General features: G+C 30.7%; 1 protein-coding gene across 2 annotated transcripts; it reads left to right on the top strand.

Moving 5' to 3' along the window:
* The first annotated feature begins 13504 nt into the window (after positions 1-13504).
* On the top strand, positions 13505-22533 carry CYP77A5P (cytochrome P450, family 77, subfamily A, polypeptide 5). 2 transcript variants are annotated; one of them, XM_089765810.1, is made up of 7 exons: positions 13505-14136; positions 15276-15386; positions 15568-15784; positions 15994-16327; positions 16470-16531; positions 16645-16717; positions 22215-22533. In XM_089765810.1, coding segments are annotated over exons 1-7 (1275 nt in total). In that variant the 5' UTR covers positions 13505-13659; the 3' UTR covers positions 22216-22533. The 2 variants fall into 2 exon arrangements, with proteins under 2 accessions (XP_089621936.1, XP_022766075.2); XM_022910340.2 differs by lacking the exon at positions 22215-22533 and having other exon boundaries at positions 16645-16721.
* The last annotated feature ends 821 nt before the right edge of the window (positions 22534-23354 follow it).

Below are 23354 nucleotides of genomic sequence, written 5' to 3'. Positions count from 1 at the left end.
CAATTTCTATTAGGAATGAAAAGAATGAAAAATCTCTCTCATTGGACTGGTTGATTTAGCACCCAAAGTTCTTCCTAATTCAAAAAGATCCCACCACTTAGAAGTGATAAAAGAGGTATACACTTTTTCACCTAATCTGAGCTTATGTGTCAGTTGAACTGGGCTCATATGCCATCTAATCTGGACTTGCATGTTAGCTATACTAGGCTTAACTTTTCATTGGTGCCAACTAAACTGGGCTTTAAACTTCATTGGTGCTAGATAATCTGGGCTTATGTGCCAGCTAAACGGGCTTAAAACCTTATTTGAGGCCAAATAAACTAGGCTTAAAACTTTGTTAATGGCTAGGTAAACTGGGCTTAAGATTTCTTTAGGGACTAGCTAAATTGGCTTAAAATTTTTTAGAATTTGGAAATCCCTATCAGAAATGAAAAAGGTGGGAATTTTTTTTCAAATGGATGCAATGGTTTTGTAGACATTGATTTTTATTTATTCAAAAGGTTTCAAGACTTGAAGGGAGTGAAAGAGGCAAATAATTTTTCACACAAGCTCACAGATGAAACATAAGCTTTTTTAAAAAACATGAATTCCATGAAAATCAAACATATTCAACATTTTCCTTAGTCTTCAAATGCGATATTTTGATATATGTTAAGGTCAGCTGTAAGGGCTTGAGATTTTAAAAGGTTATTTGAAAATGAAAAAAAGTTGAGATTTTCGAAATCAACCCATCTCAGACATCCGTGGCTTTGATATTTTAGATCTTTCAAAAATGTTTGGCTTTACTTTTGTTCAGCATCCACCATATTTAGCATCAATAGTAGTCTTTCAGGGTTTACTCTAAATTACCCTTTTGAGGGTTTTCACCTTAGAGCTGTTTTTATTTTTATTTTTTCTTTCTTTTTTTTGCTTGATTTTTTTTACACACCATGCATTTAAAAAATTTAAACCTAATCCGAAAGAGGAAAAAAATTTTCAAAAGGATTTAACGATTCAAATAGGAAATTAGGTAATAAAGATAAACTCATAAGATTCATGTTCATTTTTTCAAAAGAAACTCTTCAAGTTTAAACCTTCATACTTGATCTAATAAGGACTTTTTAAAGGTTGTAACGTAGCTTAAGGTTCATGGTTGCCAAGGAAAAGGATAAAAAAGGCCCAAAACAAGTATTTAAGGGTATTTGAAATTAAGGATCATTTTTCATTTGAAGGATACAATCTAAGGTATATTCCCTTTTATGCTTTCCACCCATCTATTTCTTTTTTTTCTTTTCTTTTTTCCTCTTCCATTCCTTTCACTTTTTCTTTTTTTCTTTTGCATTTTTTCATTGATGGATTCAAAAATTTTGTGAACTTTTATATTAGGCTTTTGCCCTCCACCACATGAGATTCCACTAGACATCCCTATTTTTATCCCTCAAACGATTCCTTTTTGCTCTTTAATGTGGAGGGTGATCCTTAGTCAAGGTTTATTTTGAAAGAATTCAATTAGGCTCAAAGAGGTAACAAGGGATAAATTTTTATTTTTATGAAGGGATAATGAAATATGGCCATTTCTCATTTCAAGCATAAACACTTAAATTGAAAAGCAATTCTCTTCAAGAAAATAAACTTGAAGAAAGGTTTTTATCTCAAAAGTTTTTTTTTGTTTTTTTTTATTATAGGCTCTTTTCTATTTTAGGTTTTTTTTTTCGTCTTTTTTCAAAACTTTGACTTTGTTAGGACTTTTTTTGGATTTGCTCAAATTTTTTAAGTGCATGATGTCATAACCATTTTTTTTTCTTTTTTTTATATGCCTCATAGTTCACACCTAAATTCATTTTGTCAGTAATACATTTCATGAAAGATACTCTATTTTAACAAACCACCCTTAATGAAAGTAATTACAAGAGACTGATCATATGGAAAGAATGAGAAAAAGATTATGTGGGGTAAATATGTTTAAGGTATCAGATGATCTAAGTTACTCCACAAAAAGAGGATAAAAAGGGTGATCATAACTCAAGTTGCCTTAAAGACAATGAGGTATTTCTTTTCTAACAAACATACCTCAGGATAAAAGATCGGGTTAATTTTGGGGCAAAATGCTAAAAGGGTAGTATGTTTGAGTGCCTTTTACAAACTTGGGTTTGAAAATTTTAGAATTGTAACATAACCTTGACACATCAAATTATCACATTTGAATTCTTAAAAAAAAAGTCATATACACTTGATTTTCTAGGAACCACACGTTTTTTCAATGGCTGTTTCATTGTTCATTGTTTTAGAAAAAAAACATTACCCTTTCGATATAATAACAATATCAGGTGAAAGCAAGGTCCACAAATTTGAATTCAAGGCTGTCAATGGGTCATGGTTGATGAATGGGATCAACTGAATGATTAAAGCGAATTAGTGTTTAGGTATTTAGGAAATTCTTAATAGTGATCGCCAATTCATCTTAGACTTAAAACTTTTCTTTTTCTTTTTTTATTTTTTTATTTTTTCATTTTTTTTATTTTTTAAGATATTCTATAGCCTCGACACTTAACTACGTGGGAGCTTTATTCATATCAACATCTTCCCCTTTTTTACTAATTTTTTTTAAAAGAAAACCAACCATATATCGAAAACTTAAACGAAGAAAAAGATCGCAAATGATAATATAACCACAAAACACTATGATGCACAATGTCCACTCATGCAATGCAAACCTTCGAACCTGACAAAAAAATTTGCCATCCTGATGTACTCTTAAGATGACATTCAAAGTTACATAAACAAAAGCTTCCCTCTTTGAAGTTCTAACTTTAGCATCACTAACTTGCAACTCTATTACCATCAATCATCACGACTACCAACTAGCTCTTTAAACTTTGCAGCATTTGCATCAATCAAAGCTTGAACTGTATCCTTGAAGGTAATACAATCTTCTATGGAATGCCCTTTAACTCTATCATGAAATTTACATTTAGCATTAAGATTATACCACTTCGGGTACGGAGGCTTCCTGGGTCTTGTAAGAATAACAAAGATCATATGATCTTGATCAGTAAGGTAAAAAGCTCAGTGTAAGGTATTGAAAGTGAATGATACACTTTGACTCTCTTTCTTTATTGCTTCGTGAATGGCTTGAGTTTATCCTTGGTTCTATTTATGGTGAAAAAATTTGAGCACACAGATGAAGTGGTCGAGAAAAATCATCGATCTGAAATATCGATTGGAGACAATATGGTGACCATTGCGAATAGTCATCCATTAAATTTCTTGCATCATGATGAAGTTTCTCTCATTTTGCCCTTTAATAATTATTTTTTGGGCTTGTTCTACAAAAATATCTCCCCTCATTTCATCACTAACATCTATAATTCTTTCTCTTTTTATCACATCCTTAATTCTACCCATAACAAATAATAAATTCGCAAACTCTGATGAAGTATTATTGATCAAGTTATCATAATAGAGAGAAGAAAGGGTATACGCAAATAGAGAATTCAGTTCCCTATTGGTAAGAGGCGGTTGCACTTGTGATGTCATCTTTTTCCATCTATCAGCATATTCTTTATAGCTCTCATTAGGGCTCTTTCTCATATTTTGAAGGGTTAATAGGTTTGGGGCCAACTCTAACATATACTGATATTACTTTAAGAACGCCTGTGATAAATCTCTCCAAGTACGAATTTGATTGCTCTTCATACTATAATACCAATTAGCTATTGCCCTAGTCAAACTTTCTTGAAAAAAATGAATAAGCAGCTTTTTGTCACCAGCATATCCAACCATTTTGTGACAGTATTGAGCCAAATGTATTTTAAGACATCCAATTCTATTATACTTTTCAAATGTCGAAACCTTGAACTTGAGTGGAATAACCACATCTAGAACTAGCTGAAATTCCTTTACATTACAAGATTTATCCTTACCCTCAATAGCTTGAACTCTTTCTTCCAATAGATTGTACATTCACTGTTGATTTAGATTCCTTGATTTTTCTCTTATGAGTCTTAAGCCAAGTCCTTCAGGATGATTATTTCCCTAAACACACTGTCCATCGATGATATTCTCTATCTCTTCCAAACAGATCAATATTCTCTAGATCCTTAGAAAAAATTGTAGAGATTATTCTCGAAAAGAATTTTTTCTTTTAGAGCACATAAGAATTGCATTATATTGAATGAATGAGTGCACAAATGAATGAAGGAATGAATGCACAAATGAATGAATGAATGAGTGAATGCACGACTAACAAAACTTTTTAGTGAAGACTACGAAAATTAGCAAAAGGGCAAAAATGAAAGATGAACCATAATTCACATATCTAAGTTCAACAAACAATGTCATGTCAATGTAAAAAAATTTCAAACAGAAGAAATTCATAAGGTATTTTATTTTTTGAATAGCCTATCACTTGAAGACCCTCTTTAAACAAAAGTTTCATCCAAGTTTATCATCATCCTTTTTTCAAAATTCTTATATCTTTTAATCTCCTATTGTAGTTAGATCGGACCATTTCGCCTCTATGAATAATTGTACCTTGTGTTTGAAACCCTTACAATTCTCAATAGAATGCCTTGTATTCCCATTATGATATTCGCATCTTGCATTTGAGTCAAAATATTTTAGGTGTGGAAGCTTTAAAGGCTCTGAAGCCACAGCGATAATAATGTGCCTCTCAAACAGATAGAAAAAAATTTTTCATATGAAATAGGGAAAGGATCTAACTATTTCTTTTTCTTGGATAATTTTTGGGTAACAGGTCAACTAAGAGTCCTAGGATTCGACAGTGGTGCAAAGGTTTAGACTTGAGTAATCGGTTGAACAGGTGGTTGGGAAATGAAAGGTTGAATATTTTGGTTCAAATATGGACTTTTTGGAGATTGTATGAAATTTGAGGGCCTGATCATAGATGTCTAGAAAATAGGTCGAAAACAGTCATGGGAATGATTTGAATGCAAGTTTGAGCTTGAAACAATTAGTGAAGTTGCATTGAACCTAGTAACCTCGTCCTGAAAATCAAATTCTAGAGCTCAAACACTTGAATAGTTAGATCACTCATCCCACTCATGATCTTGTCGAGACCTTCATTATTACTCAAACCATTGAATGATTCAGCACGCTTTAAAAGTGTACCAGGCCTAGTGAGAATCAATTGATCATGACTTTATGAATTCATAAGACTCACTTGGGCTAAAATTGGTAAGGACTTTTTTGAAAATGTGTCAAAATAAATTTCTTAAATCTATCCAAGGTTTTCATCAACTCAATAAGCTATTTTGAATGTCATGACCAAACTCTTCTTGATTTCATTTTAACACACTAATTCAGACTTCCAAGTGATTTTCTATATTTTTGGCTTCTTATACCCAATAACAACAATATTATTTCAAAGGTTTAACACCAACAATGCTTATGCTATTATTCTTACTAAATGAATGGTACAATTCCTAATTTATGTGTAACATGTTAGTGAATGCTTGAATATGATAATGATGAAAGTTATATACAAAAATGGAATAACTCAAAAATATACAAACCAACCTAATGATGAAAAGAATGACTAAATTGCAAAAAGAAAACAAAACTTCTTACTTATCCAAATCTTTTTTTTTTTGCTTTTTTCTTTTTTTTTCATCTCTTTTTGTTTATCCTAACTTTATTTACACTATTATTACCATTAAACACAAACTGTATCCAAGTGCCCCATATATCCTAATTTGGGTAATGAAAAAAAAAATGGTATGGCTTTGGACTTCTAAATGATTTTTACAAAAGGTTGACACCACTAATGGCTCCATGAGAACTCTTTTTTTTTTTGCCTTTCTTTTGTTCTTTTTTCTTTTTTTTTTCAATGATTGCCCTAAAATAAATGCCACATCTTAAGATACAATGCACAAAATTAAAGAATATATAAAAAATAAATAACTCAAGAATTCAAAACAAACAAGTTAGAGAAATAATATAACAACCATACAACAAAATAATATAATGTATAATGTCCTAACTTTTGGTAATTTTCTAAAAGGTGGCATGACTCTATCCTAGGCAGGTTTCCTATGGCTCTCAATATGCTGGGTTGGAATTTATTTATCTAAGGTTTTCAGACTATTCCTTACATCATCATCTATTATAGATGAGTATGACTCCCCGATCCTCACCCATTGTAGGCTACTAATGGAAAGGGTTCAATCTGAGTGAAAGCATTTTGTTAGCAAATGTGAAGGTTATCACCTCATGAGAGCGTAGCTACTTCACTTTCTCCTAAAAGGGATAGAGCCCGGGTCTAGAGCTCATGCATGTAAGTGCATATACATAATGTGTGCAAAGAGATGTATTAATTAAAATTATATGAATAAATCACAAGTACAAAATCAAATAAAGTAGTAACAAACATCCAGTTTATGTTATTCATTAACTTCTATATTTTTGAAAAATAAAATAAAAGGAATTAAATTAAATATCAAATAAAACTAATTAAATCCAATAATTATTAATAGTGCATAATTAAAGTTTTGGCCTGACTTTCAAAGTCCCCAGTGGAGTCGCCAAGCCGTCATAATGGTTTTGAGACCGCTAGACGTAAAGAATTTTAAAATCGAGAAAAATAAAAGGGGAGTCGCCACCTATCTTTGTTAGGGTGTGATTGACCACCCAAAAGTTTATCTTTTTAATAAAACTATAAAAACGGGTTTAAAGTTATCAAAAAGATAAATTTTGGTTTACGAAAAATCAGGTTAGGCTCGAAAGTTGGTTACATATGAGGAAGGATTAGCACCCCTACAACGCCCATAATTGGTACCATTTAATCATGCGCTATTTTTTATGTTGGATGAAATGATTTTGATTTGAAATTTAATAATAATCCCTTTTTATTATTTTAAAAGAAAGAAAATTAATTCTATCAAAATTATTTATTTAGGAAAATCGAGAAAATATTTAAGTTAAAAAATTATCTCAAAATTCTCCAACATCTAAGCAGAACTTTGAAAATAATGTTTTTAACTAATATTTACCATGATATCCCTTAAAAATAAAAACAACATTCTTTGGAAAAGATAATTATTGATAACTCTCCAATATCTAGGCAGAGTATTAAGAATTATTTCCTTCGATTTTTTTTTATTTCACATTTTTAAATTAAACACATTTTTTATGCAAAAATGCCAATGACGGTATTATTAGACAACAAATGATAAGTAAAAGCACAAATATGGGAATTAAGTGCAATCAATAATAAATAGATGCATTAACAGATGTTGTGCATAATGATGAAATGTAATTTTGAAATTGGATTCTTAAATATAATGAGACCACCTTGACTTTATAACATCTAGGCAGAGCTTAGGTGCGACTATTTATATTTAAAATCTAATTTTATTATTATACCTTTTTATTAATCAGTTATTAACCCCATTGTTAAAGCGAATTAAATACCTGTTTGAAAAACTTGATGGAATAAAGTTTCCTCAATACCTCATCATCTAGGTGACATTCAGGAACAAATTACTCAACTAAGGATTTTCACACATATCGTTAGTGTTTCAGAATGGTTTTGAGTAAAGGCTTGGGTAGAAGTTTTAAAGGTTAGGGTTTCAAGATTTTGAAGATTTAGATTTTAGGGTTTTGGTTTAAGTTTTAAGGGTTTTATTAGAGGGTCTTAAGCTTGAATTTTAGGATATGGAAGGTTTAGGGTTTTGATTTTAGGGTTTTCAAATTAAATATTTAGATTTTAGGGTTTTGAATTTTAGGAGTTTTGATTTTAGGGTTTTAGATTTTAATTTTTTTTAATTTTAAAACGCGAATATCTCTAAAAATCTCCAACATCTAGGCAGATTTTCAGAGCAAGTTCAATTTTTTTATCATTTTTTAAAAATTAATTAAAAAATCTCATTTTTTATGAAAATTTATTATTAAAAAATAAATTTATTATTATTATTATTATTATTAAAATTTTTATATAATTCCCCAACATCTATGTGAAATTATATTTTTTTTATTCTCTCGAACATCTAGGCAGAAAAAATAAAAATATTATATTATTATTATTATTATTATTATTATTTTAGCATTTTTAATATTTTTTAATTATCATCCTATTTTTTTTCATTTTGTTATTATTAAAAACAATCAAATATTTTTTCTAACAAATTTAAAACTTTATTATGCATAAATATAAAAAAAATAAAACTAGAAATAATAATATAAAAAATTAAAAAGAAAAATAAAGAAAAATACCTGAACCGGACCGGTCAACAGTCCGATCAATACTGGTTCGACCGACTCAGGTGGTTCAAGGAATAGACAGTTCATATCGATTCAGTTGGACAGATCAAGGCCAAGGGCTAAAGGGCATTAGGTCATCGGGCTAATTTACGGGGATCCCAGGTCGAATTCGAGTTGACGCCTAGATCTTTCCTACCCAAAACAACATCGTTTTGAGCTTCTTTAACCCTATATAAAACCCAATTTTTGTTTTACTTCATTGCTTCTTCTGTTTTCTAAAAAAAATGAGCCAAATTTTCTTAACAAAAAACAAACAAATGGCTAGCCATTTGCCAGAAATTAGTCATCGATGGTCGCATCGACCACCGTGCTTTACCGCCGGCCACTGACGTCAAAAAATCTTCAAAATCTCCCTAGAGCTTCCTTCTCACCTCATCTTCATGAATTCTAGCCCTATTTCGCACAAAATAGCCTCAGAATCACCAAATTTGAACCCAAAGCCAAAACTTTCAAATCACCAAAACTTTCTCATCTGTCGTTAAATCTTTTTGATTTTGTAGTATGTTGTTCTCCTCACCTTCCTCCCCCTTTTCACCGTCACCGATCTCTCAAATAAGCCACCACCGTTCCTTTGTGGTTTCTGAGCTTCTTTTTTTAAAAAAAAAATTAACTTTTTATTTTTTGTTTGTTTTGTAGGGCTTTCTCGACGCTGATGGTTCTTCACCTACAACGAAGACTATATTTTTCTTGTTTGTTTTGTTTTTTTTTGGTTTTTCTTGTGTGTTTTGGTTTCTTGGTGGATGGAAAGTTTAGTAAGGGTCTTTGGTTTTCTAGTAGGTGAAGGAAAAGATGTCTGACCTTGAGGGTTTCTGGTAGGGGTGGAATGAATGGGTTCTTAGGCATCCGAATTCGATACATTAGTACTGGTAATGGTGTGTAAATGAATGGGTTTTGGTAGGGGTGTAAATGATACATTAGTACTCGCAAACTACTCGGGTTCGATTCGAAAAAAACTCAAATTCGATTCGATTATTGTCGAGTCTAGCTCGAGCTCGAGTAGCTCGACTTATCGATCGAGCCGAATTTGAGTATTCTTATATCTGACTCGAGTAGCTCGCAAGCCTAATCGAGCTTTTATATTTACATATATTTTTATTATTTTAATTAATAAAATATTTCGAGTCCGAGTTCGAATTCGAGCATGAATAATCGAACTCTTATCGAGTATACGAATCGAGCTTATTTTTACATATTAATCGAGCTTAATCGAGCGAGCTCGAGGAGCTCGATTCGAGCTCGAGCTTGAAAAATAAAACTCGATCGAGCTCGAGCCGAGTATCGAGTCCAGAGTCCCGAGTTATGAGTCGAGCTCGAGCTCGAGCTTCTCACTATTTGGCTCGGCTCAGCTCGTTTACACCCCTAGCTAGGCCAACGCTTCACATGTTCAAACCATCACAAACAACCCTCTTTCATCTTTTCTTTAATTCGGACTACCCTTAATTTTTTTCAAATCTTTTCATTTTTTATTTTGTCTCTTTTAGTCTTATCACACATCTATGTAAGCATCATCATCTATGTTACGTTTATTTTCTTCTCATGTTATTTTTTAATAGTCCAACACTCAGTTCCATATAGCAATGCAAGCCTTACAATTATTTTATACAATTTCGCTTTTAACTTTAAAGATATTTTACGATCACATAACACACCTAACACACTTCACCATTTCGCCCATCCTACTTGAATCCTATGCTTGACATCCTCTTCTATCTCAATATGACTCTAAATAATTGATCCTAAATATTAAAATTGGCTACTCTTTAGTACTGCCTTACCATCCAACTTAATCACATTGGTACTCGTTTCCTTATGATTACTAAACTTGCATTTAATATATTCAATTTTACATCTACTCAATTTAAAACTTCAAAATTCTAATGTACTCCTACATAATTGTAATTTCGTATTCAGGTTATCATTAGTTTCAACAACTAAGACTACGACTCCATTTGTTTCGCAAAAAATGACTTTCGAAAAACGAGTTTTGGAAAATGTTTACATTTTTTTAATTGAAAAATATTTTTTATTATCTGGATGAGTTAAAGAAAAATGTATTCTGTTGTTTAATTATTTTCTGAAAAATCTTTTTTTTTCAAATAATATTAATATAACTATTAAAATATTAAAAATTATTTGTTATTAAAATATATTGAAATTATTTATTATTAAAATTATTAATATTAAAATAATTATATTTTAATAATAATATTTAATATTAAAATATTACGTTAATGTAAAAAATATTTAAAATAAAACTATTTATTATTCTTTATATTATTTATTAATATAATATAATATTATTTATTAATAATATTTATTATATTATATTAATAGTATATTATTTATTAATATATTATTATAATATTTATTAATTAAATTAATATTATTTATTATTATATTATTTATTAATATATTACAATATTATTTATTAATATAAGATTTATTAATATAATATTATTTTATTAAAATTAATATATGAGTATAATATTTATTTATAATAATATTTATTAATATATTATTTATTAACATATTATAATATTATTTATTAATATCATATTATTTATGAATATATTATAATAATATTATTAATAGTATATTATTTATTTATATGATATTATTTATTAATATTATTTATAAGTAAAATTATACTCAAAAGTATTAATAAATAGATCTACTCATAGACAGCTTTTTTCTGAAAAATATCTTTCTTTTTTCGAATCCATAAGACATTTCTAAAAAAATAGCTTCATTTTTCATTGATCAAGAAGTCATTTTTCGTTAATCAGCTAGTTTTTTGTCGAATAAACACCTAAAAATGCAAAAGTCATTTTTCAAAAATCAATTTTTACTAAACAAATGGAACCTATATCATCAACATATAATATACACCACGATATCTTATCTTAGATACATTTGTCCATAACTAATATAAAAAGAAATGGATTTAGTGCTGAGCCTTGATATAATCCTAAGGTAATGAGGAAGCTATCTATCACGTCTCTAACCGTCCTCACATTCGTTACCACTCCTTAATACATATCTTTAACTATGTTGATGTACTTTAAGGGGACTCTTTTCTTCATTAAGGCCCACCAAAACACATCTCGATGGACTTTATTGTATGCTTTTTTCAAGTTAATAAATGTCATATGTAAATCTTTCTTTCTCACCTGAAAACTCTCTAATAAAAGCCCCAAAAAATGGATCACCTTTATTGTGGAGCATCCTAACATAAACCCAAATTGGTTTTCAGAGATAGTGACCTTATGTCTCAACCTACATTTAATTACTCTTTCCCAAAGTTTGATAGTATGACTCATAAGTTTTATTCCTCAATAGTTCAAACTATCTTGTATATCACTTTTATTCTTGTATAAAGGCACAAGAGTGTTCTTCCTCTATTCTTCTAACCTCTTTTAAGTACGTCAAATTTTGTTAAAAGATTCATCAACTATCTTATCACTATTTCACCAAAGTATTTCTAGACTTCAATAGAAATTCTATCTGGTCTTATAGCTTTCTTTACTCTCATCTTTCTCAAAGCTTCTTTAACCTTATAGCTTTTAATATTATGCTTAAACATATAATTCACATCTTGAGAAGGTATGTTTAATGCACCTATATCATGCTTAAAACTGTTATTAAAGAGATTATCAAAATAACCTTTTCATCTTTTCTTAATCTCTTTATTCTTCATTGAAACTCTTCTGTTATCGTCTTTGATGTATCAACACCATTAAGATCCTTACTCTTCTTATCCCTCATCTTAGCAATTTTGAACAGTTCTTTTTCTTCCTCTTTTGTTTTTAGTTTTCTATATAACTTTTCATGTATCCTACTCTTTGAGTCTTGAATAGCCTTCTTGGTTTTCTTTTTTATTGTCTTATACTTTAGATAACTCTCTTCATCCTTATTGTTCCATAAATTCTTACAACATTTTCGCTTAGCTTTAATTGCCATTTTCATATCTTCGTTTCACCACCAAAATTCCTTTCCTAATGGTGTACTCTTCTTAGATTAGCCAAGTATCTCTTTAACAACCCTTTAAATTCCAACTATAATATTTTCCCACATCACGTCTACATTTTCATCAGGCTTCCACTCAATTTCTGTTACTATTCTATCCCTAAACACTATCATTTTGTCCCCCTTCAAGTTCCACCACTTAATACGTAGTTCATGACTCTGATGTCTCTTTTTTAACCCCATGAGGTGAAATAAATTGAATAATAACAATCTATGTTGTGTTGTCAAACTCTCATTCAGTATAACTTTACAATATTTATAACTACTTCTATTCTCTTTTCTCGTAAAAAAGAAATTAATTTGACTAGCATTTAATTCATTTCTAAATGTCATTGAGTGTGATTCTTTTTTTTTAAAACACGTGTTTAATATAGTTAAGTCAAATGTAATGGCAAACTCTAGAAAAATATTTCCAATATCATTTTTTTTTTCAAAACTATATCCTACATATACTCTCTCAAAGTCATTACCATATTTGCCTATGTGACCATTTATATCTCCACAAATAAACAAATTTTCTCTATACGGTATAACTCACACTATCTTGTCTAAATCTTCCTAAAGTTTTTGCTTACTCTCTTGATTCAAAGCTATTTATGGGACATATGCACTAATGACGTTAACCTCTTTCTAAAATAAATTTAATAAGTAAAATTTTCTTTCTTTTATTTTTTAACCTCAACTACATTATTGATTAGATTCTTATCTACAATTAACTCCACTCCATTTTTACTCTTATGCTTAACTATGTACCAAAACTTAGAGCTCTATGTTTTTAACTCTTTGGTCTTTTCTTCGAAACATATAATATTAATTCATTTTTTAACCATTATTATTTTTCGAGTCAATTTAACCATTCATCCAATTAATTAATTAATTAATTCTAGGACAAGTTTAAAAACCACAATAAAAAGCAGCAAAATTAAATTTATTTTGGACTAAACTCAAGAATTAACCGGCCTGCATCACCAGATTTGTAGCAAAAATCTACGCATGCACAGAAATCTTATTATCAACAAAGCAAGTTGCTAATTATTTAAGTTTGATCCACAATTTTTGAAAAAAAAAAAATCAAATTACTTTTTAATATTTTATAATATATACACCGTGCAAATAAAAAATATCAAAAATAAATTACTCAGGTCAGGTGAGGTCAGGAACAATTTGCTCAAACGCATGCATACAATAGCATGAAGACGGACATGTCCAATATAAAATAAGCATTTCAAGTATTTTTTCAACATTTTTCAAACAAAGCCCACTCGAAAGAAGAATCGCGAGCAATGGTTATGGCAGCTTCTCTTCATATCATTCTATTTCTCTCACTCTCACGAACCAATCAAAGTCTCCCAAAACAAAACCCCACTGCGGGAAATGTTTTCAATTGGGTCTCTTTCTGTCTTCCCGAAAACCCCTTTCAATCCCTCAATATCCCACAAACGCCTCAAACTCCAACTGCCCATTTGCAATCTGTACGTCAAAAATTCGATGGAACTGCCCGCTACTGCTTATGCAACAAATTTTGGGTTCAAGAATTTGATGGAAACTTTCACTATGGAAGTCCAGAAAGCTGAGAACAGACCACTGAATGTACCTTTGATTGCTCCTTTCACCATAGCCTCTTCTAGGCTTGAGAAGGTGGAGAATGTGGCCATCAGGATCGAGTTGAAAAATGGATGTGTTGGTTGGGGTGAGGCTCCGATTCTGCCTTTTGTTACGGCGGAGGATCAGCCTACTGCCATGGCTAAGGCCAAGGAGGCCTGTGAGATGCTCAAGAGTTGTTCTTCCATGACTCTCGGGGCAGTACTGGGGGAGATTGGTGATGTTTTGCCTGGACATCAGTTTGCTTCTGTGAGTTTGCTTTTTTTTTTTTTTTTTTTTTTGGGTGTTTTGGAGTTTTGGGTTCTATTTTGCCTTTTTTTGATAGTCCTCTCTTTGGCTTTTGTTATTGGTTGTTTGGATTTTAACTACTAAACTATTTTACTTGGATGATAAAATTTTTCTTCTGTTTGGTTAGTGAGAAAGTGTTTGTGCAGGATAGTAGCAGTTAAAGGTATAACCAAATTGCTAACTTCCTAGTGAATGTAATTCAAGAAACTGTAGTTGGCTTACTTGATTTGATCCCTCCATACTTTACCCCCTCTTTTTACCATGCAACCAGGTAGAAGGTTTTTGAAGGCCTGTGATCCCTTGTTGCTTATTTAGATCATATTAAACCTTATGGGCTTTGAAGAACTTAAAGATGGCACCTGGTTTTAATAGACCACCAATTTCAACTGAGCCAGCATTTTTCCAATAGTAACGGTTCATTTTTCGTTCATAAAACATTCTTACATACAATTTAGATAAATTCTTATCAAACAATAGAACTATGGAAGCGTTTTATATTGGAGTTGGTCTCACCGCACTTATGCATGACTTGCTTTAGAGGCTTATGACTTCTTGCTGGTTGCTACGTTTTGGAATTCACATTTTACCTGAGTGGTTCAGCAAGAGAAAAGAAAATGGCGAAAATAAGAAGTATGTGGTCAAAACAGATGTCTATATTCAATTCCATATTTTAGTTCTCATACATGGCTTCCCCTGTTAGACTGTTCTTGCAATAGAAAGGGAACTAGTTTGAGAATGAGAGAGCACATGCGGGCACAACCATACACATTCTCTTTTTTCAGTTTCTTTTTTGAATTCTTCTGCATAGGAGGGTATTTTTTTTGGTTTCTCTTAGTCCATTATTGCACTTGAAGCTCAGGTCTATAATACACCTTTTATATCTCAGCTTCATTTCTGAATTCTCACAACCTAGAGGCTTTTGTATCCGTTATATGATTGTTCTTGCAACTGAAGATTGGGGTGAGAGTTTAATCAAACGTATGCATGTGCATCTTACAGTCTAATGGAAGATTGTAATTCTCCTTTGTTCTGTTTCATTTTTAAATTCTTGTAAATAGGAGGCTTTTATGTGTTTCATTTGACTGTTCTTGCAACTGAAGGTTAGGGCAGGAGTTGAGATGGCATTGATTGATGCAGTTGCTAAGGGCATTGGCATACCTCTGTGGAGACTATTTGGTGGAGCTTCAAATATGATAACCACTGATATAACAGTTCAGTTTCTCTCTTTCTTCATAAAAAAAAATGACTTAATTCTTTTTTTTCATTTCTGTTTCCTTCCCTTTCTCCTTTAAAGAGAAAAAAAATAAAAATCTGGAGAAATCCCTACTACAACTGATGGTCTCTTCCATTTGTTAGTTTCCATCTGTCACTTCAGCCTTTTTATATGTGCAGATTCCTATTGTTTCCCCTGCTGAAGCTGCTGTATTAGCTTCAAAGTATCACAAACAAGGATTCAAAACTTTGAAGCTTAAGGTGGGAAAGAACCTGAAAGCTGACATTGAAGTTTTACAAGCGATACGTGCGGCCCACCCTGATTGTTCATTCATCTTGGATGCTAATGAGGGATATAAACCTGAAGAGGCTATTGAAGTTCTTGAAAAATTACATGGTAGAGATTGTATAAGAGACACTAAGTTAAGATTCTGCATACCAGCTATGACAAAAAATGAGCACAAAGGAACAAATTATTTGCTTGTGCATGATCTAGGATTGAAAGATTTGTAACATTCTCCAATACCAATTATATTTCAGCACTTTTAGGTATCTCGCAACTTCAGTTTTTTTATTTTTAATATTAATCTTTTCTTTTTCCTGCAGAAATGGGGGTGACTCCTGTTCTTTTTGAACAGCCAGTTCATAGAGATGATTGGGAAGGTCTTGGCCATGTTAGTCATTTTGCAAAAAAAAAATATAAGGTATCTGTTGCTGCAGATGAGAGCTGTCGAAGTATGGCTGATGTTAAGAAAATAGTACAGGGGGAACTTGCAGATGTAGTTAACATTAAGCTTGCCAAAGTTGGAGTCGTTGGTGCTCTTGAAATTATTGAGGTGGCTAAGGCAACAGGACTGAATCTCATGATCGGTGGTATGGTGGAAACCAGACTTGCCATGGGCTTTGCCGGCCATCTTGCTGCTGGCCTTGGATGTTTCCAGTGAGTATCATCATCCTTGTTAGAGAAATGGCAGCAGTTGCTTTCATGTCTATATTATCAGCTCTCACTAATATCAGTTGAATTTTGTTGTATGAGTTTATTGTTGTTGTTTTAAGGTTTAACTTACAAACGTACTGTACAGATTTGTTGATTTGGATACTCCCCTTCTCCTGTCTGAAGATCCAGTTTTTGAAGGATATGAAGGTATATATAACTCCAGAGACAATATGTTAGGTTTGGCTTGTCTGGTATGCGGTAACTTGACATTTTATCGTAATAAATTCAATATTTGACCATGTTTAATTATTTGTGACTAGTTGACGGAGCTGTCTATAAGTTCACAAATGCTAGCGGCCATGGTGGTTTCCTTCATTGGGAAAATATTGCATGGTAAGCACCTAGTTTACTACCTAATTTGTTGTAAAATGTTTTTTGAGATCCAACATGCTATAACTTGTTGACATTGTACCAAAGGTCACTGATGACTCATCTTATGTTGATCAAAAGCATAGAACTCAGTGGTTATTAATCCTTAAACTGGAGGGTAGATACACATAATCATCATGAAATTAGCAACAATAAAAATGGAAAATCAACAATTCATAGGCAACTAAGTTTTGGTAGAGGTGAACCATCTGCGATATTTATATATATAAAATGATTAAAATTGTTAGTACTTGTATGCTTGGAAAATTTTATTAGCTTTTGAGAATATTGAGTACAAGAGAAATTAGTTTGGTTCCAATATGCTATTACATAACTACTGAGTTATGGAGTTGGTTCTGGAGGAGGTGTCAACTTGTACTCTAGTTAGTCTTTTAAGCATATGAACTGTGCTTTCAAGAGATTGATCCAAAGCATTAGGGTGTTGACCCAAAAAAAAAAAGAAAAAACAAGTCCAATGAATAGAAATCCTCATATACCTCTCTAGTAAAGTCAAGGATGTCAGCACTTATTGCAGGCACTAACAATTCTGGTTTGCTGACACTTATTCTATCCCTGGGATTTAATTTGTGGATATATGTAGGCTGGAAATGCCAAGATTTACTTGGTTGTTTTTATACTTATAAATTTGTTTAGTTGCTGTTGTCATGGATTAATGTCATTAACTTATTATGTATCTGAAGATCATACTTGAAAGCATCCACTTAGCATATTTTTAGTTATCCTTTTGTAGAATTTGGCTCTCAACTAGATATTAACATCCAAACTTTTCTTGCTTGCTTGCCATCTTGGATCATTGCCCTAGGGTCTTTGGTATTATTCTTATCTAAACTTTTCCATTTTCGTTTGAAGTCAGTTTGCTTCTATAAGCTGTACACAATGAATTGCTTCTATAAACTGCAAATAGGGTTATTTCCTGTCCATATAGTTAATATTTTCAATGCAATTTTAACTTAAACCGAGTGAAAATCATTCTCATTAGATGGACCATGTAACTTATAATAATTTTCCACCATATCATTGCATCCTCCTATTTTTCTTGACTTTAGGCTTTGCTCGATAAGAATGACGAAAAAAATGAGGTCTAAAAAGTTAGGAGGGGAGAATTGAAGGAAATGAAATGTTTTTTTTTTTTTTTTTTTTCAACTAGTGTGCCTGATAGGGTAGGTGAAAAATGGATAAAAAATATCCATTTCTACAACTATATAGGTACGAAAATTTCTTGTCTATATAGCTATTACTTGTCTATTTCCTTTTTTTAGATCCATCTCTTTTTCCATCCTTTTTTTTTTAAAAATTTTTTTCCTTTTGTCTTTTATATGAAGCAAAGTGTTAGAACTTATATTTACAGACGACACCTGATTTTGCTCCTTGAATCTGCCTTGTACTACTTGATCTTTTCCATTTGGACTCTCAATAGGGGAGGTACATAGACACGTATAAATGTTATTCCATTATTATGTTAAAGAAAAGAAAAAATGTTAAGGATTCATAATTATATATTCTCACAAGAACAATCCTGCAGGCTGTAGCAAAAGTCATTATACCATTGTTCATATTATAGGCACAAATGCAACTGCATGCCTAATCATTATATAGTTTTAACATTCATTTCATTATATTCATATCAAATCAAAGCAAAAACTTCAAGAAAATGGCAAAATGTCTACACGAACTAATTCCAGTGACGGGTTTTTTTATGCGCAGGAAAATGAAAAAAAAAAAAAAGCAGTGGAAGGGTGGTAAATAAGTGTAAAATGATTTTGTAAGATTTTGGTAAAAGTAAGATAATCATTGAAAAACCAAAAACTCTTCATTTTTTTGAACACCAGAAAACAGAATGGAAGGTGTGAAGATTAAAGTGAAATTAGTTATGATATTTAGGGGCCCAGGACTGATATGAAGCGTCTACTTTTGACTTGGAAATGGAGCGGACGTGCAGGTTGAATCATGCCTGATTTGCCTTTTTTTTTTTTTAATTTTATTTCTTATTATCAGGCAAATTTATGTAGTTATTTCTTCTTCTAGGAAAATGAAAAAAAAAAAAAAGATATGGTAATAATTTTTTATTAAACATCATAGTTGATTATTCGAATCAAAGGATAAACTTTTTGAGGCTTGAGTTTGGTTTAGTCTAAAATATTATTTAATGAATAAAAATATTTTTTTAATTTTAATTTTAAAATATTAATATTTTAATATATTTTACAAAAACTTTGAATTTAGTTGATTGATCTAGTAAAAATTTTCAAAAATTAATCAGATTTAATCTGATTTGATTCATGAATATTTTCACAGTTAGACGTTAAATTTTAATGCATTAAAAAATATTATTTAATATAATAATATTAAAAAGTTACAATAATATTAAAGTATTATGTAAAAATCAATTAAATAAATAGACAAATCATCAACTAACAAACAAATTAATATATAATTAAATAAATCTAACATTAAGTTTGATCAAATCTACATATGGTGGAATTTGAATATGGGACATTAAGATTTCGGAACCTCATGCTTACCATAAAATTTCATTAGTCAAATTGTAACAAATTGAGGATTATATATTTGTAATTGTTCTAGTATACCGCTATTAGATTTTAATTGTAATTCAAAATTAAGCTTATAGAGAGGAACTTGAAAATAAAAGATTTCTAATGTAATTAAGGATGTAATGATGGTAAATTGTTTGATCAAGTCACGATTCACGAGTGAACCAATAAATAATCTCATAATTTTACGTACATTTATTATAAAAATTGATCTCTCAGTTGATTAACATGTTGTTTACATATGAACAATTAATTTTCTTTTAATATCTTGTTAGGCGTATAATCGTTAGTTTTGATTTCTTAACTATAAGTTTATTTTTAGCTATAGTTTACTATATTGAAAATCAAACTTGGAGACATGGTAAATTAAGAACGTGCTTAGAGCGTTAGACCAACTTAAGCAAAATCAAGAGGTTTACAAGTGAGAAGTAGAGGGAGGATATATATATATGATGCTTAGTTAATTCGTTTGAATTTTTTTTTTTTTTTTTGGTTCGATGGTCGGCTATCATATCTAACAACCAAATTTTGCTTCCCAACTTTGATGTCTTGTACCTTTGAAGATGAAAAACGTGTTGTCTTTATGGGTTGGGTGACTTGATCTTAATGAAATTATCCTATCTAGAATTATTAAAGTTGATTCATGACTATTTTATTTAATTTACTGAATTTAAACCTTATCCAACTCAATTTGATGAAAAAAAAATCAATAATCCAAATCTATCTAACCCAAATTCAAAAAAAATTTGAACTAAATTAATTCTAATTTGATCAAACGATCCAATCTCAAACATTCCAAAAGATTAATAAGTCAATAATTTAACTCAAATAATACTCAAACTTGATTTAAATCCAAATACCTCAAATATCAATTCTAAAAAATTCAAATCTAAAATTATTCAAATTTAAAATAATTTAAATTTGAAGTAATATGAAATAACTCAACTCAAACTGATCGATTAGACCAAATTACTATAAAAGAAATGGGTCAAAATAAGGATAATGATAAGAATAAAGAAGAAGCAATGAGTCAATATAAGAATAATGATAAAAACAGAGAAATCATGCTTCTTAATAAAAACATAAAAGCCAAATTCAACTCTCCTAGTCAAGCATCAATAATATGCTGAATTTATGTCTCGTATCTTGTACTATCTTAGACTAGAAACCTATCCTATACTTTTGTATAAATTTGTAGCTATTACATTGAGTAAATAGTGAAATACATTCTGTCGACTCCTCATCATCACCACTTACTATCTCCACCTCCTGCCCAACTTTCATCACAAGCAAACCCACCAGTAAGGATTCATCTAATGACTACACGCTCTCCAAACAACATATTAAAATTTAAACGTTTGTTTCTTACAACCAAGCATACTCCTATGAAGCCTCTTGAACCAACATATGCAACATAAGCCATGAAGTATCCCCGTTGAAAATCAGCAATGCAAAGTGAATTTAATGTACTAATGTCTCAAAATACATGAGAGCTAGTTCCAGTGGCTCTAACTCTCAATGTAATTGGTTGTAAATGGGCTTTTCATGTTAAAAGGAAACTAGATAGAAGCATTGATCATTATGAGGCAAGACTTGTTGTTAAAGGATTTCATCAGCGACCCGGTATTGAATATAATAGCACATTCAATCCAGTGATTAATTTCACAACAATCCAACTTGTGCTTTCAATTGCAGTGCAGCATAACTGGCTGTTGTGACAACATGATATCAATAATACTTTCTTTCATGGTCATCTTGAAGAAGAAATATTTATGAAGTAACCTTCTAGTTTTGTGGACAGAAAATTATCCTCATCATGTTTGTTGACTTTGTAAATCCCTATATAGCCTCAAGTAGGTACTAAGGGCTTGGTTCCATGGTTTGATAAATTTCCTGCTATCATTCAATTTTAATAAGTTCAAGTCAGACTCATCCTTATTGATTTATTCTTATAATGGAGTGAAAATATATTTTTTTAATTTATGTGGATGATCTCATTGTTATTGGCAACTCTACCATAACAGTGAATCAAATTATTGTAGTATTATCTTCTCAATTTTCTATTAAAGATCTTGGCCTGCTACACTTTTTCCTTAGTAATAAGGTAATTCCAATATCAACAGGCTTATTTTTATCTCAACATAAGTACATTAGAGAGATACTTGAGCATCATCAAATGCATCTTGCCGAAGCTGTCTCTACACTTATGTCACCAAATCATAACTTTAAACTCGATGATGAAAGTTCATTAACTGATGGAATAGAATATAGGAAAGCAATTGGTTGTTTATAATACTTGGCTTTCACTAGACCAGATATAGCTTTTTCTGTCAATAAACTAGCTTAGCTTATACACAAGCCCACCACAATTTATTGGTAAGCAGTTAAAAGACTTTTACGCTATCTTAAAGGTACCATGAATCATGGTCTTCTTCTCCATAAATCATCATCGTTATATTTGCATGCATACTCAAATTCTGGTCAGGTTATTGACAAAGATACATTCATTTCCACATTAGCTTATATTGTTTTTCTAGGTCATAATCCTATTTCTTAGCAATCGTGTGAACAAAAATCAGTGGCAAGATTATCCACTGAAGCTGAGTATTGGGCATTAGCCTCAACATCAGTTGAAATGGCCTAGATACAAAACTTACTTACATAACTTGGTTTTAAATTGACTGCTCCTCCAATAATTTTTTGTGATAATATTGGGGTTACCCACTTGAGTGTTAATCCAATTATGCATTCTAAGATGAAGCACATTGCTATTGACCTTCATTTTGTTTGATATGGGGTACATAAAAATTTGCTTAAAATTTCTACATTTAGCCGATTGTTTAATAAAAGCATTGCCTAAGTCATGTTTTCATCATCTACTATGCAAGATTGGAGTCTCTAATGGATACTTCATCTTAAGGGGGCATATGGAAGCAATGGATGAAGATAAAGATAATGATAAGGACAGAAAAGAAGCAATGGGTCAAGATAAATAATAATAGTAATAATAGAGAAGCCACACTTGTTAATAAGAACATAGAAGCCAAGTCCAACTCTCCTAAGTCAAATATCAGATACTGTGCTGAATTTATCTCTTGTATTTTGTATTATCTTAAGTTAGAAACCTATTCTATATTTTGTTTAAATTTGTAGCTATTACGTTGAGTAAAAGTGAAATACATTTTATCTTTAGTTTTACCATTTTAATTACGACCTTTAATCATGTCTAATCATCAATTCTAAAAGGAATGCTCAACAAAATAAGCACGTCATGTAAAGGTAAAAGGGAAAAATTAAGCGCATGCTTACTAATCAAATCAATAGTCTTCTTTTTAATTCACATTCTTACTTATTGGAAAACCCTTTTAATTTTATTGCCCATAGAAAAATTTTTAACCATCAAATTGCAACACTAATTATGATCTTATCAACTTAATTATAGAGCAATTTCGGAAATGACTCTAATTATATACAATACGGACAAAAAAGTAAGGCTAGCTAGCGCGTTCCATGTTTAATTTTGTTTTGCTAAATGTTCATTTTTTTAATATAAGGTTTCAAAAAAAAATTTTATAATAAGGTGCAACATTTTGTCTGGTCAATCATGATTTCAGCTTTTTTTATTTTGATTATTAATTTGAGAAAAAATGATAAATGAAAAAAATGCAAAATAAAAGTAATATTTTGTCTTTTAATAAATGAAATTCAGGTGCATGCAAAGTCAAATTAATGAACTGCACGATGAACTATCCATCCATATTTTTAATTTTACTTATTTTGATTAAATCTTAACTTCTCTTAAAAACATCCACATGACATCCTCTTACTCTCGCCTTTTGCCTTTTTTTTTCTTTTTCAATTTTATTAGAGAGAGTGCTATAGAATTGAACCTATCACGTCAACATTTTTTTTACCTTCTTAATTTTTTATTCCCATCCTAAACACAAAGTCTGGAATGGCACTTTTTTTTTTTTTTTTCCTTCACATCAGCATTCATAATCCCATCTATTTATTCATTTTCTTTTGTA

Source organism: Durio zibethinus, chromosome 9, assembly GCF_047325235.1.
Source record: "Durio zibethinus cultivar Kanyao isolate XHJ-2024 chromosome 9, ASM4732523v1, whole genome shotgun sequence".
NCBI lineage: Eukaryota > Viridiplantae > Streptophyta > Magnoliopsida > Malvales > Malvaceae > Durio > Durio zibethinus.
The sequence above is the reverse complement of the archived record's forward strand: the minus strand, read 5'-3'. Positions and strand labels throughout refer to the sequence as shown.